Source organism: Anabas testudineus, chromosome 14 (genome assembly GCF_900324465.2).
Source record: "Anabas testudineus chromosome 14, fAnaTes1.2, whole genome shotgun sequence".
Taxonomy (NCBI): domain Eukaryota; kingdom Metazoa; phylum Chordata; class Actinopteri; order Anabantiformes; family Anabantidae; genus Anabas; species Anabas testudineus.
Window position 1 is genome coordinate 6,472,371 of NC_046623.1, and position 14,515 is coordinate 6,486,885.

Here is a 14,515-nt window from a genome sequence, read left to right on the forward strand (position 1 = left end):
TGTTCTGAACTCTGCTCTGTGGCACTGGTCTGGTTAATGGGCATCTTGTGATAAATCAGAACGTTTATAATTACACTTATTTTTTCGGAGCTTCATGGTAGCTGATGAATAGGGGACTTGTTGCAACACAGTGACTTCCCTTAGCAGTTGGTCACAAGTTCTGGCACCACACTGATGCCTCCAAACTGTAGGGTCTGTTTTGTTGTCCAGGATGCCATGGGCTTTCCGTTAGTTATCACTATGTATTTTTTTGTTAGGCCTGAACTCATTTAGACAGTTGGCACTCTCACCCCTGATAAACTCATCACCCTCCTTTTCTGCTTCGTGGCTTGCTCGCAAAGTCCAGTACGCCTGTCCCCGATCCCCCCCTGTTTCGTGTGTCTCAGTCCACTCAGTAACTCTTTTCTGCACTATGCAGAACATGTACATGAAATGAGTATAATGTAAGGTTAGTGTCATGTTTTAAACTAATGTTAGTTAGTGTCTAAAGCTGGCTTGAGTAACTTCTGACCAGTAAGGGCCAGAAATACTCAGAAAAACACAGGCCGGACACATGACATGACTAAAATTGTTATGGCTGACGAGCGTTAGAAAAAGCTAAAGGCTAAGCAGAGCTGCAGAATTGTTTTAGTATTGTGAGTGAAACCAGCAAGAGACCAATAGCAGCTATTTCATAATTGATTTAATTGAAGAATAGCTGTTAATTCACATTAAATATAATACACTGTTGTTGTCATTGTTCTGTCAAATGCATTGTGTATTGGTGGGACTATAAGATAGTGCTATCATACATCTTAGCAGTCATATATCTAAAGTGCATAGTACTACTTCAGAGGGGAAACTATATTATACAGAATTACTGTACATTTACCTTCTCTTGCCCCAAAATGCCCCTGGGCTTTATAATAGAGAGATATTTTAGCCATTAAACCCTAATGGCACCTGTGTGTGATCTAGATTTTAGGATGAATGTAATAACCTAATTACATCCTGCTTCCTGCTGCTTTTCATGTCTCCCAGTAACAGTGAACACAACAGCCAAAATTTATGGCCGCCCTGCAACCTCTGATAGTGTGCTGCACTTAAGTGAGACACATAAACAGCAGATGGCTTCAAGTGGCTTACTCACTGTCCTCTGGCTCTCCAAGCATATTCCCCTTTCCAGGAATGAGTGACATAGAGGAAGGTTGGGCTCCTGATTGATCAATCTATTTGTTTCTGTGGTTCATCCACATTTTACTCTTTTAATCAATCATATTGACTGAAATGTTGTAAACTTTCTTTATAGGTTGAGAAATGTGGCCAAACGCGATAATGCACGTTTTCATTTTGAAGCTGGATTTAGAGGCTAAGGCTCTAAACTGTCTTTAAGTCCTTTGGTTGTTTTCTTGTGAAATTTTGTTAAGGCAGGTTTGTCACCGTGCACCCGATGGCAGAAGACTCAGTAATCCTCCGTACACTAGCGGGCCCATCCTTGCTATCAGACGTCCATCTGACCTCGTATATCTTGTAAGGTTCTTACAGCGAAGCCTCTGAAGCCTGGATTTTGACGCCAAAGAGGGTCATCACTGTAAACCAAAGGTGAGAAGTGTTATTTCGCCTGACACCTAGCTCGAGCATTGTACATTGTGAGAAGGTCTGTAGGTAATCCAATTAAACTCATTAAACACTGTACAGACCTTAAGCTGAGGCCACGTATTCCGCGTGTCACAGAAAGTAAAGATCTGTTTCAATCTAATTCTCATGCAGAATTAAGTCTTTTTCCTCTATCTACATGTGAGATATTATATCTCTAGGGATCACACTTAAGCACTTGTCATAGTAAATTAAACAACTAGAAGAAAGAAAAATTATTATTTGTAAAAATATCCAAACACAAATTGACTAGTAAATGTATAAAGGAACTCATCTGACGAGACAAGAATATGATCATCTTTGTTACAGCTGTTTGCCCTTTGGTGTTTTCATCACTGTGCTGAATGTGGGACCGTGCACAAGCCCACAGACGCTTGCAGATGCAAAGGGGGGGGGGGTGGAAAAAGTGAAGAGAAACAGTTGACTCATCTCATTTCTAATTCCCCGCAGGCGACGGAGGCAGCTCTCAAGTCACTGAATTTGTATCGCTAGAATGTGTTGTCTTTTCAGTTTGGATTAAGGTGAGAGTGACGGCATGAGGACATGCTGGAAGCCTGGGAGCTGTCCAACGCCTCCTCTGTCAGTGCCAGCGTGTCTGCTGCTTTTAACGCCAACACTTACTCAACGCGGACCCAAGCAATAGCAAGCAGAGTCCAGCTGTAAGGAGCCACACAACAGACAAATGCCCATAACCTGAGCTAACCTGCAAAGACAAAGCTATTAACAGGAAGAGCCCAAGAGTTGGTGACAGGGTGTGACTGAATGAGCGTTCTGGAGCCACCATGCCTTAATACCCAATCCTGGCACACAATGGGTTGCGTATGTGTGTGTAAAAATGTTTCCCTCTATTGCATGGAGGCAAGTGATACATTTGTTACTGCTTGACATGCCTGCTATTTTATCCATCCATGCACAATCTAAGTATATGTAGTTTGAACATAAAGTACTGTATGTCACTTCTTGCATATTTATTATTAGGAGAAATGTGATTCTAATGTGCAGAGATGCTGCAGGCACCTGCTGTGTCCCAGACTCGTTGAACAGCCCCAACTGCAACTATTTTCTATGTTGAAGCTACATGCAACTTCCAAAAAAAAAAAAAAATCTGCTTTTATGCATTGTTGTTGTGCTTGTACACAACATCCTGAAAGCCTGACAGAATAGAAAAGGTGATCTGTGTAATGTTAAAATGATTTTGTTATTGGTACGTGAGGTCCAGAATAGCTTATCTTCAAAGCACAGATTCAGTCTAAACTGTGGACAAAGGTAAGAAGGGTCATCATGGGTTCTTCTACCCTGTAATTAACCTGGACCGACTGCGTATTTAGTCCCCTGTGTGTCTAGTAAATTGGGGCTTTTCCTCAGCTCAACTCTTTCTATCACACCACAGTCTAATTCAATGTCCACATCACTAAGGCTCTAATCTCCGAGCCCATCGTGATTAGCCTTAATTAACCTCTGATGGGACTTTGCAGAGCTGAGGGATGTACCTGGACATTTCTGCATAGCTGCTCCCTGTCTCTGTAAAACTGCTTCCACATGTTGTGTTATAGGGGGAACATTTCTCAGGAAGCACCGACACATACTATAAAAAAAACTTCAGAAATGAGTGGGTCTGGGACAAACAGTTACCACTGCAGTAATACAGAGTGGTAAACCAGTTAGTAAATTAAAGACAAACACAAGGTTAGTACCTAAAAATCCTCTTAATTACTATAATTAGCCAGCCAAGATATAAATAAAATTAAATGATATACTGTATAGTTGCATACATACAAATACGCATACATTAACACACACAGGCTAGTCAGTTGGTTTTGCCATCTGATACATGTGAGAGTGCTGAGATGAGATTAGTACATGGCAGTGCCAGATTGCATTACCAGAGTAACACCACCTCCTTACAGGTTACAAAAGGCCACAATAATGCCAGTGGCTTAACAGCCTTTACAATGGTAAGCCAGAAAGGGAGATTAGCAACTTAACCAGATCTGTTAAATTGCAATTCAAGGAAACACTCGATGCGGATTGTGCATTGGGTCGGCCAGGCTGCCGGCAGCACCCCTGGTGTCTAATCGGACAGCCCGAGTGCCGTTTCAGATGAGTTTACTGCAACTGACCAATTCAGTAATCCCACGCACAGATTTGAGATGAGGGTAAATTGCACCATACCTGCATCATTTGTTTGTGTTGTCAAAGGCTCACAGTGTCTCAAGGTCTCACATGGCTTTTAGTTTGCTAATGCAGGTCAGAGAGGAGGGCTGAGGGGGTAAGTGACCTGCATGACTTGGGTCACTTGTGTACTAAACTACTAAACTGAGATTGTGAGCATAATAAATTCTACCTGACAAACATTGTCACGGTAGCAAGTTAACATGTTGATGTTGATGAAGCATTTAGAACTCAAGCTTAATGGCACATTATGTTCATATTATGAGTTATGCCACCTGCCCATAAACATACTGTTATTATAAGTATTGATTACTTTTAGGCAGCTCAGATGGGCTCCAGCGCTCCCAGAATATAAATAACATGACAACCACATAGAGAAAACCAGCAATAATGACCCAATACTGTTAATTTCATAGCTACTGACTCCACTGATTTATTGTTTGTCTATACTGTGTGATGGAAGCTTACTTGGCCATGCAGTAGCAGTCTATAAATTACTATTTCTGCACATCAACAGTGGATCATTAGTAGCATAATCGGACATTGTAACATAGTGATTTTTCTCTGTAAAGTGAGCTGCAGTGCAAGTAGCTACACTGACTGTCATGTAATATTAAGAACTGTGGAGTCCTCTTGTCCTCTCAAGTCCCATCCACCACTGTCAGATGCCCTTAGGCAAGAAGTCAGGTTTATTTGGCTATGAAAGGTCCCTTCTGCTTGAGAAAAAAAAGCACACATGCAGTGTTAACAAGGTTATGCACAGTAGACACTTAGGGCCTTCATACTGCTGCTAGGAGTTCTAGCTGAAGTGAATGGGGCTAGTTTTACAGTGAGGCAGGGTAGAGATGAGCAAAGAGGCAGCTCTATAAAAGCCTTCTGCTGCCTGTCTCTGATGGGATTTCTGACACTTCTGGATACCAGAAAATGCACAGGAGTGACAGGCTTAGAAAGCCAGCAGGTAAATGATTTAATAGCAAATCTAATGCAGCAAAGCAACCGCAACGTTTCTGCATCCCACAGGATGAAAGTCGAAACCTTTGTTACAAATAACGTTCCCAATCAGACATGACCTGTTTCATTTGCAGTCATAATAATAAGCATGTTTCGGTCCCACTGAGTAGCCTAAATTGGTTTCATGACTCTACATCAGTGTGTTCTCATAAATAAGACATCCAAAGTTCAAGCCAGTATTTCAATATTTCATATTCTCCTACTATTTTATGGACAAACTGGGACGCGCTGTGTTACAATTGCACTTCAAATGGCCGCGTATTCGATTTAATAAAAGAAGTGAGAAAGTCGTGTCATCTCGAACGATATACTGTAAATTCAAATATTTATGCTAGAAGCTTTCAAAGTTGAAAGCCACACACGTAGTCCGCTAAATGAATTTGTGGGGAAAGCATGTCTTCCTGTAGATGCAATAAATCTAAACAAACAAAGTCAGAGTAGTGCAACAGTGGCTCACCTCTATCAATCACTGGACTTTCCACATGAGCTGAAAATGTGATTTGCTTAGGAAACAGAAAGATTTCTTAATGACATTTAATGTAAAAGAGATGCTTCGCTTCAGAGACACTAGACATGTTCCAGCCGCTGCCACTTTGCAGATGAGATGGACCAACGTTAGAATTGACTGGCGTCTTTTACAGCATGTCTATTAGGCACTGATTACATTTGGGCTTCATATTTATAGTCCCTGCAGCAAGAACAGTGACTTGGCCCTCTCTTTATAATTAGCCGCGTCTCTGTCCCTGAGTCATTAGATTACGTTGGAATCCCAGACGCTCATAGTCTGTGCTTGACACACCGCCATAAATGGGTTAATGTAACCTAAAATTCATTACTACAGCATTAGATTTATCTTGGAGACAAAGTGTCTCTCTCCGTCTCTAAGTTCAGTGAATACACAAAACGACCGAAAGACAGTGCTCCATGTTTCAATGTAGAAACTCAAAGTAAGTGAGTAGTTTTACAACTAAATGATGCATTCCTGATACTCAGAACACAAAATATAGAAATAATACCAACTGATTTAAGTCCAGTGTTCCCAACACCAAAATACATGTGGTGGTCGGTTGTTGTGCGGAGCAGTACCAGGAAATACTGCATACTGATTTTTTTTTTTAAAATGAAGCACTCATAATATTTCACTGCTCTTTCAAATCCAGTGTGCTGCATGACAGCTCCAAGCCGCAGCAAAAACCTTCACTCTACTAGTACTGTTGTTACAGCATTGTCATGGAATGTTTGCTAATGTTTTGCACAGATTTTGTAAAGATGGTTCATGCTAAATGCCTCCTACACTGTTTTTTAGTCACTCTTTGGGCATTCAATATTAGAAATGTCCCTGAAGATGCTCTTTGGTGTCGTCCATGACATTAGATTTAATAATGAATTTTAGGATGACGAGGGGATCGCCTCTTGCGTGCCATTTGTATTTTGTGCAAGGTCTGTTTGCAAATTCTAAAAGTGTTGTTTGGGGTGAATATCTTTCCTTGTCTTGTTTTTTTTTTTTTTTTTGTTTTTTATTAGTAACGCAGCTTTCTGCTTCTGGAGCGACACTAATCCCAGCATCTAGATCTTATAGTCAGGATAAACAGATCCATGTGTGTCTATTACATCACCGGTATTACATCGTTATTAAAACAAGACCCCAAAGAGCCCAGACAACACTTGAGGCGACTGTTCTTTAGATCTCTCTGTTCAGCCTCACGTCCACACTTAAGTTATCTTCCTGTCTTCTTCCTCCCATTTGTCATTTACCAGTGTTCCTCAACCCTCAGATGTGATATATATACTTTACTGGCTTGCCCTTTGAATGACTCGTGAAGAACCCTCAGCGGCCTAACATCCTCGGGAATTCGTCCCAGGTGTGGACTGTGACCAGAGAGATGAAATTCATGCGCCATAATTCAGACTGACTGCCTGCTTCCTGTCCTGGTGTTTCTCTCATGCCGTCGGCTGGAGCACAACCAGAGAAAAAATGGTGGTATGTCATGGTCCAACCCTCACAGTAGTGCCGAATGAGGAAAAGCAGAGTCATCGACCACCACTAACCCCAGACGGTGTTGCTGATGATTGTGTTAGCCTGGCAACTCCATAAGCGCCATATCGGTATTTAAAGGAAGGAATGGAGAATAATTACTTTCCACCCTCCTGCCTGTCAAGCCTCTCTGTTCTCATCCCATGACTTTGATTACAAATGATTACCCTTTTCTATCCTGGGAGTCAGTCATCACTCTGGGACCTCCGAGATCACTTCCTGGAGAATGCAGCAAAAGAGAAACAGCTCTTTCTAAAAGTTAACAACTATATTGTTGTATATACATTATACTAATTATGTGACAGTGCTAAATAGCCTGATTTCCCTATTGCACATAATTGAATTGCAACCAAATATCAGGTTTAATTTACTTTAAGGTCAAACAAAACATGTTAGAACACAAACCAACGCTAACAAAGACCCATTCCAGGTTTCTACACAGTACAATTTATCACCAGATAACTGAAGTAAGTCCAACTTTCAAGACAATGCATTTACTTCATTACAGGGAACATGGAGGCTTTCTGAGTTGTCACCTGCGTTAATGTTAAAATAAGGAAGCATCTTTTGTAGTAATAAAGGGCATCAATGAAAATAAATGAGGCAGATAATAATTGATGCTTTATTAATCCTTATGGGGAATTCCACAACACTTTATCTTTCCGACAATGAAGTATAGGCTATTTAACTGAAAGGTGATAACAGAGCTACCAAAATAAATTCTATTTTATCAATTTATTATAAATTATTCACATCAACTAATCATGGAGCAACACTGCACATCTCATCAGGTAAGTTTAATTCTCAATCCTAGTGTCTGGTCTACGGCACCAAGGGGGATTCATATAGTTTTTCTTTACATCTTTGGTTTTGATTATTGATCAGGTCAATTAATGATCAGCTTACTAGTGCTGGGCTTGTGAGCTTCACCACAAAGAAAAAACTGGAGCAGGCAACATGAGAATTTGGAGAGATGCCTAAATGTGAAGTGACAGGAGAGAGTTCAGGGCTCCTTGTGGGACGCCGCGCCAAGTCCACCTTAATTAACAGAACCACGCAGAGGGCCTTCATCAGAAGGCATGCAAAAGATGGAGGAGAGAAAGTTGATTTTATTTTTATTACATTTTTTTATGAGCCAGGTCTATGGAAGTTTCACACCAACGTTTTGCCAACAACAGCAATGAGTCCTGTTTGCCATTGAATGATAATTATCAGGTGCTAAAGAAACCAAACTGTTGACGACACTTGAATTGTTCCTTCATTCATGCGTTTGCTACTTAGGCTATTTCTGCGCGCTGCCTCACCTAACCCCGGAATCCGGCTCTCCTCTCCTTTATTCTGGGCGATGGAAACCACGCCCTGCGCTCGTCGATTGGTAGGAGAGGAGCAGCGCAGCTGTGAAAGCGCTCTGTGCCATGTGCTGGGGTGGACCGACGTGTGTCAGTGTAAACACCGTCGTTTTTGTCACTCCCTGCACTCACGCCCTGTTGCCACCACCGTTTGAAAACAAACTCTTTCAGCTTGGCACATGGTGCCAAAATGCGCCGCCGTCTTTTTGGTGGATCGAACTGCGGGTACGTTAAGGGCTGTAAGGACCCCAGCTACTGGAGACTTGTGGAGACTTGCATTTCTTCTCAAGACCTCTCCTCTTATCAAGACTAGAGAACTCGCAAACTCCAAAAAAAAATCTCGTTGCAGTTTGGATGTAGACGCGTGCGCACGCAGCAGCCTTTCTATTACCCGCCTGCGTGATCGGATGCTCTGATGAAAGATCAAGTCATCACAGAGGCTGCCATGGCTTACCATCCTTTCCAAGCTTATCGACCAGGTGCCTTGCCCTTCTCGAACTTCCTCGCTCAGCCTTCTTTTTTCCCTGCTCTCGCTTTCCCGGACGTCTCCGTGCCCGGGCCCCTGTCGGAGCGGGCTCATTCGGACGCGGGGCTGCACGCAGCTCTGGGGCGCCAGCGGCAGCAGCCGGTCCACCCGCTTTCCTCAAAGAGCCTGCAGCCAGAGGAAGAGGTGGTCGATGACCCTAAGGTCACACTGGAGTCAAAGAATTTATGGAAGGAGTTTCACAAAATGGGAACTGAGATGGTGATCACAAAATCGGGAAGGCAAGTAGACGGCACAGCGCGCTCAGGGTGTCTCTCCAAAAGTGGAAAGATAAATACACATGGATCGTGGATGTGAAATTAAATCAGTCAAGTGGTATCTTGCAATCACATAGAGGTTATAATTATATAGGTTATTGCTCAAAGTCAAAATCATTTTCTAATTAAACCCATCCTAACCTGACTTTCGTTCATTCTGTTCTGCAGGAGGATGTTTCCGCCCTTTAAAGTTCGGGTGGACGGGCTGGATGAAACGGCAAAGTACATCCTGCTGATGGACATAGTCGCGGTTGATGACTGCCGCTACAAGTTTCACAACTCCCGCTGGATGGTGGCTGGAAAAGCTGATCCGGAGCTGCCAAAGCGCATGTACATCCACCCCGACAGCCCGTCCAAAGGGGAGCAGTGGATGAGCAAGCCCGTTGCTTTTCATAAACTCAAACTCACCAATAATATTTCGGATAAGCACGGATTTGTAGGTGTCAACCCTTTATTCTGGCTGATCAGCTGATTCTCCAGATTGCAGATCCATCCCTCTAATAACATGTCACATTTCTGTCTTTGATGTTTCAGACCATTTTGAATTCAATGCATAAATACCAGCCCAGATTTCATATTGTGAGAGCCAACGACATAATGAAGCTTCCCTTCAGCACCTTCAGGACCTACGTCTTCCAGGAGACGGAGTTCATCGCTGTCACTGCCTATCAGAATGAAAAGGTACCCCCCCCACACCCTCCCCCCCATGACCCTCTCCTCCACACCCATAGGCGCAGATTGTGCAGTGTTATGGACTTGAAAATGAAAATAAAGAAATAAATACAAAAACATGTCGGTTGCTGGGTTTTGGGAAACTGATAAATATATTTAGGGTTCAGAACCAGGTCCTCATCAGTTCCACATGAACCTGCGTTGACACTGATGCCAAAGTCTTTGCACTGTATAACTTTTTCTTTTACTCCATCAGATCACACAGCTGAAAATTGACAACAACCCCTTTGCCAAAGGATTTAGAGACACTGGAAATGGGAGACGAGAGAAGAGGTAAAGTTTGCCGCAGTACGTTCAATATAAAAATAGCAACATAAGTAACTTCAGAAGTCTACATCTAAGTGTGTGTTCTGCAGGAATAAACAGTTAAACGTGTCTTTGCTGTATGAGAACCACAGCAAAGCGGACAGGGACTGTGCGGATTCGGATGATTCTAGTGAACAACCCAGTACCAGCGATCCCTTTTATTCTCCTCGGGAGATGGTGAGCAGCCCTCTGATGTCCACCTCAACCTGCCACGGTGGGTTCACTTACAGTGTATCATCAAGAAACTATGAAGACAGTGTTTCTGTGAGGCCAGGTGATTTTGTAGCACTGACAAGACCATCTTTAGTTTTGCTTTGCACACATCTCTTTTCCCAATAATTAATTACTATTGCAGACAAAACAGTTACAAATATACAATTTTTAGATTTAAACTTCACGGCAAGAAAAGAGGCCAGCTGCCACTAATGATATTAACAATGGCTGTGGTCCATTCAAATGTCCCAGTAAACCATGACAGCATGAAAGTGAGTCAGTGCACACACACTTCCCCTCAGGATCCAGAAAGTGAAGCAGTCAAATAAAGCTGATTCTGACAGAAGTACTTTTGCTATGTCATATATGTGCTTGTGCCACTGTGATATCTTAAAATGTCTTATGCGACAACTAAAGTCTATCTCGAGTGTCCCTTTACTGTTGAGCTACAAATACATTTAACACTGATTTTCCCACAGACGACAACAATTCTGGAAGTGACTCAGACGCTGATCTACAAAACGAGGCCAGTTGCTCCAGGACTGAACATACATTGACTTTGAACGTGAAAAGCAAGGAGAACAACGACGGCACACAGGGGACAACCAAAGAAAGAAAAGTATTCACAACGCCACATGACGAGCGCTGCGTGGACACAGACTCTTCAGAAAAGCAGATGTGTGAAATCAAGTATGGTCTCCTGCCTATGATGCTGCCGTCACGGAGCTCGTCGTCCCTCGGCTCTGGTCACTTTCACAGTTTGGATTTCTCAAGTGCGCACAGCCAACAGTTTCTTAAGCTCGGGGCACCTTTGTTGTTCCATTCTGGACACTTGTCAGTAAAGCCAGAGGCTTTTCCCACTACGGGTGTGGCGCATCTAGTTTCCTCTTTGCCTGGACTTAGTGACTCAGAAAATGGACGCCTATGTTCTCAAAGCATCCCCTCTCCATCTCCCTTCATGTTTCACCTGTCACAGAACATGCTGGCATCTCAGGTGAGGTTCTGATTCAATAAATTCTTAATTAAAAGATTTGAAATTGCTTGTAGTAGTAGTTTGTGCATGCTATCTAATAATTAGGTACTCATTCATTCATTTACTCACACCTCAGTTTTTCACCATAAAATCAGTTTGAACTAAAGCAAATCAAAGAGATAAAAAAAACATTTTATTATAGGAAAATTAACAACTTTCTTTTTTTCATTCAGGGAATCTCACTATCACCCTTTGGAGGATTGTTCTCACATCCATACCGCTACATGGCAGCACCAGCCGCAGCTTCTCCAGCTCACCCTACCTGCTCGGCCTCCGCATCACTCTCCAAAAACCACTCTTTCCACAGTTCTCGGCCTTGGATGAGATTCAGCCCTTATCAGATGCCCAATTCTGTCACCTCAAACCTTACAGTCCGATCTCATGGCAGTTCAAAGTCTCGATGTGAGCCCAAATCAGGCTGCAGACAGTCGAGTCCTGTGTCTGACAATCACCGTTACAAAACCAAGGCCGAAAAGAAGACAACTCCACCTAAGACGTCTGTTAAGGACTCCATTCATGCTCTGGAAAAGACAGATTATCCAGTTAGAGGACCTGATAAACAACAGTAGGGTCTCCTACTGTACACAGAATATTATTTTTCATTCTTCTTCCAGTGGATCGTAGCAGACAGACTTCAATGGAACATCATTTCACTGACAAGAAATACAGACAAGTGCATGAGCTTGGACATAATGATGACATTAAATGAGTACTGTGCCAGAACAGTTGACCCCTAGACAGTGTCAGGCTGCTTTGATCTAAAAGGGCAGCAATCAGTACTTAGTTTGAATTACATATAGACTAAATATAAAAACTTATTTATTGGACTTTTCAATGAGCTATGCAAAACTAAACTTCCCAAAGTGGGATGCTCTGCAGAGGAACAGTAATGTGCTCTGAAGACGATGCAAATTCTCATTGCATTTATCTGTATGGTCGTGTAGATGTTTTGTTCTTACCATTTTAGATTTCACGCGCTGTAGAAAACATGTTCCTATCGAAGCCTTTCGAGACTGTCACTGTTAAAGCTGCCAATCAGATACGAAATTTTATAGCCTACCACCTGTTCACACGTTCACGTTCTGTTAATGTACCAAAGCTGCACTGAGGACTTGGAGAGTAAAAACTCAGGATTATAATTTCAAATAAAATGACTAAAGGTGAACTGGCAGGCTGTCTGCCATGTCATTCAGGTGAATTGTTTCCTTGTGTGTGTGTGTCTGTGTGTGTGTGTGTGTGTTTTTCACAACTTAAATAAATATATTCACGTTTCATTCACTGGTCTTAATGTGTGTCGGATTTATGTATATAGTGCTGTTGGCGTTACACATGATATTTCATGTCTGTCAGACACAGAAACCGGAGAGATAATGTTTTTCTTCCTCTATCATACCACCAGATACAGTATGTTATAGATCAGACCACAGATCACAAGTGTACGCATGGAGACATGCACGAATTTTGAATGTTTAAGGAGTTGGAGCACAGTCAGTGTGATTCACTGTTGATTAGTGTTGGTCTGTATGTTAGGCCTAATCCTTTAACTTAATTGAACTAAATGAAGCTTTCTGTTTCGGTGGACCACTTCAGCCCTTGTAGCTACACCCATTTTGCTCTGGCCTTAATTCTCCATGTTAGTTTCTAATGCGCCAGGGATTTGGTTACCATTGTAAACACATTACTCACACCTTGCATTAACTATCCTAACGGTACTGACAGTGAAATGCATGGTAGGAGAAATAAGGCGTATGATGCTAATGAGCTTTATTCTGATGTAATAGTTTTGAAGAGACATCTTAAATTAGATTTAGTTTCTCTCACCAGATTTCTAAGCAGGTAAATAAATGAAGTTTTTAGTGGATTGTAATGTGGAAGTTGGTGCGTTTGATTTTTAGGCTTCATCATAACCAACTTGAAGTAAAAGTGGTGCTGTGCAACATCTGCCGTGGTCACGCTCTTGGCTATGGCAGTGGTGGCTGAGCAATGACGGTGGCTGAGAGTCGTCGGTACTTTATGCATGAGTGCAACTCACTGCTTGCTGGGGCAATTCTCCAAACATCTCTGCTCGTGACAACAAAGCTGCATTTGACTTGCTAAATTGTCTGCCCAGTACATCTCCTCAAGCTGCATCGAAAAAATGTTTAATACATCAACAACATCTTTATTAAATGTTTCAATGTACAGTATACATGTCACAAACATTCATATAGTAAGAAATAAATAGTAATAGCTCATTGTGCAGAGGTACTCATATCCTAACTGCTACAAAAGTGTGAATGTTAAAAGTTTAAAGAAAATTATACTAAGGTGCATAATTTGCAGCTGACACTGTATAACTGTCCCTGCATAAGGCAATGCACCTTCTTGAGACTGGTATATTTCATTATCCTTGCAAGACATGGTGCATTGCCACGCTAAACTCCTCTGGAAGCAAGTGCTGAGATAAAAATGTCAACACAGATGGCTTAAAACGACTAGATAGTCATTTGTAGTGTGCAATATAAATAATTTAGCTAACAGGGATACCATCTAAAAGCCTGTGTTATCATGAATAAAGAACTAGAGTGTATCTCCAGCAGCTTTGTAGGGTCTATACAAAAAAAGGTGTAGGTGGTGCCCAAAGTGTGCCATAAATCCATCTGCCAAGCCATTTGAAACCAAACAAAACAGAGTGTAAATATGTGAAGGTTAATGCCGCAGACCATTTTTTCACTGATTTGGAAGAAATAAACACACGACTGATGCAGTGGCAGGTTTCAAATGCCAATTACTCAAATGTGAAATATACAGTTTAGCTGGTGTGGGCATGTGTCCGTATAATTTGTGTTTTTGATAGAAACCAAATATAGATATAGACACATGCCTCAATTTTAAATTGAAGTTTATTTGCCTAACATTATGAACCATTTTAACAACAGAAACTAAATCCTGTCATCATTTTAACATTATGATGGCAAACAGATGTCCTCTGGAGTCATCTAGTGGATCACATTTGCACTGCATTGCATTGCCACAGTTAGTTTCCAGCTTTAACAGTGGGATTATTAGACATTATGAGCGTGTTGGGTTATTTGGTTAAAAAACTAAAAATCATGCTGATACATCTTCGGTTTGTGTGACATTACATTTTGTGGAATCGCACATGATGTGTTATTAGCTGCCCATAATAAAACCTATTCCATGTCCTTTACGTTGGTGTGTTATTTTATTATGGGCTGCTTCATTTTC

General features: G+C 41.8%; 1 protein-coding gene across 1 annotated transcript; it reads left to right on the plus strand.

The window, feature by feature from the left end:
- The first annotated feature begins 8,617 nt into the window (after nucleotides 1-8,617).
- On the plus strand, nucleotides 8,618-11,856 carry LOC113170941 (T-box transcription factor TBX3-like). Its single transcript, XM_026373268.1, has 7 exons — nucleotides 8,618-8,967; nucleotides 9,172-9,439; nucleotides 9,538-9,684; nucleotides 9,932-10,008; nucleotides 10,092-10,255; nucleotides 10,734-11,248; nucleotides 11,461-11,856. The coding sequence occupies exons 1-7, from the start codon at nucleotides 8,618-8,620 to the stop codon at nucleotides 11,854-11,856; spliced, it is 1,917 nt and encodes a 638-aa protein (XP_026229053.1).
- Nucleotides 11,857-14,515: the final 2,659 nt, after the last annotated feature.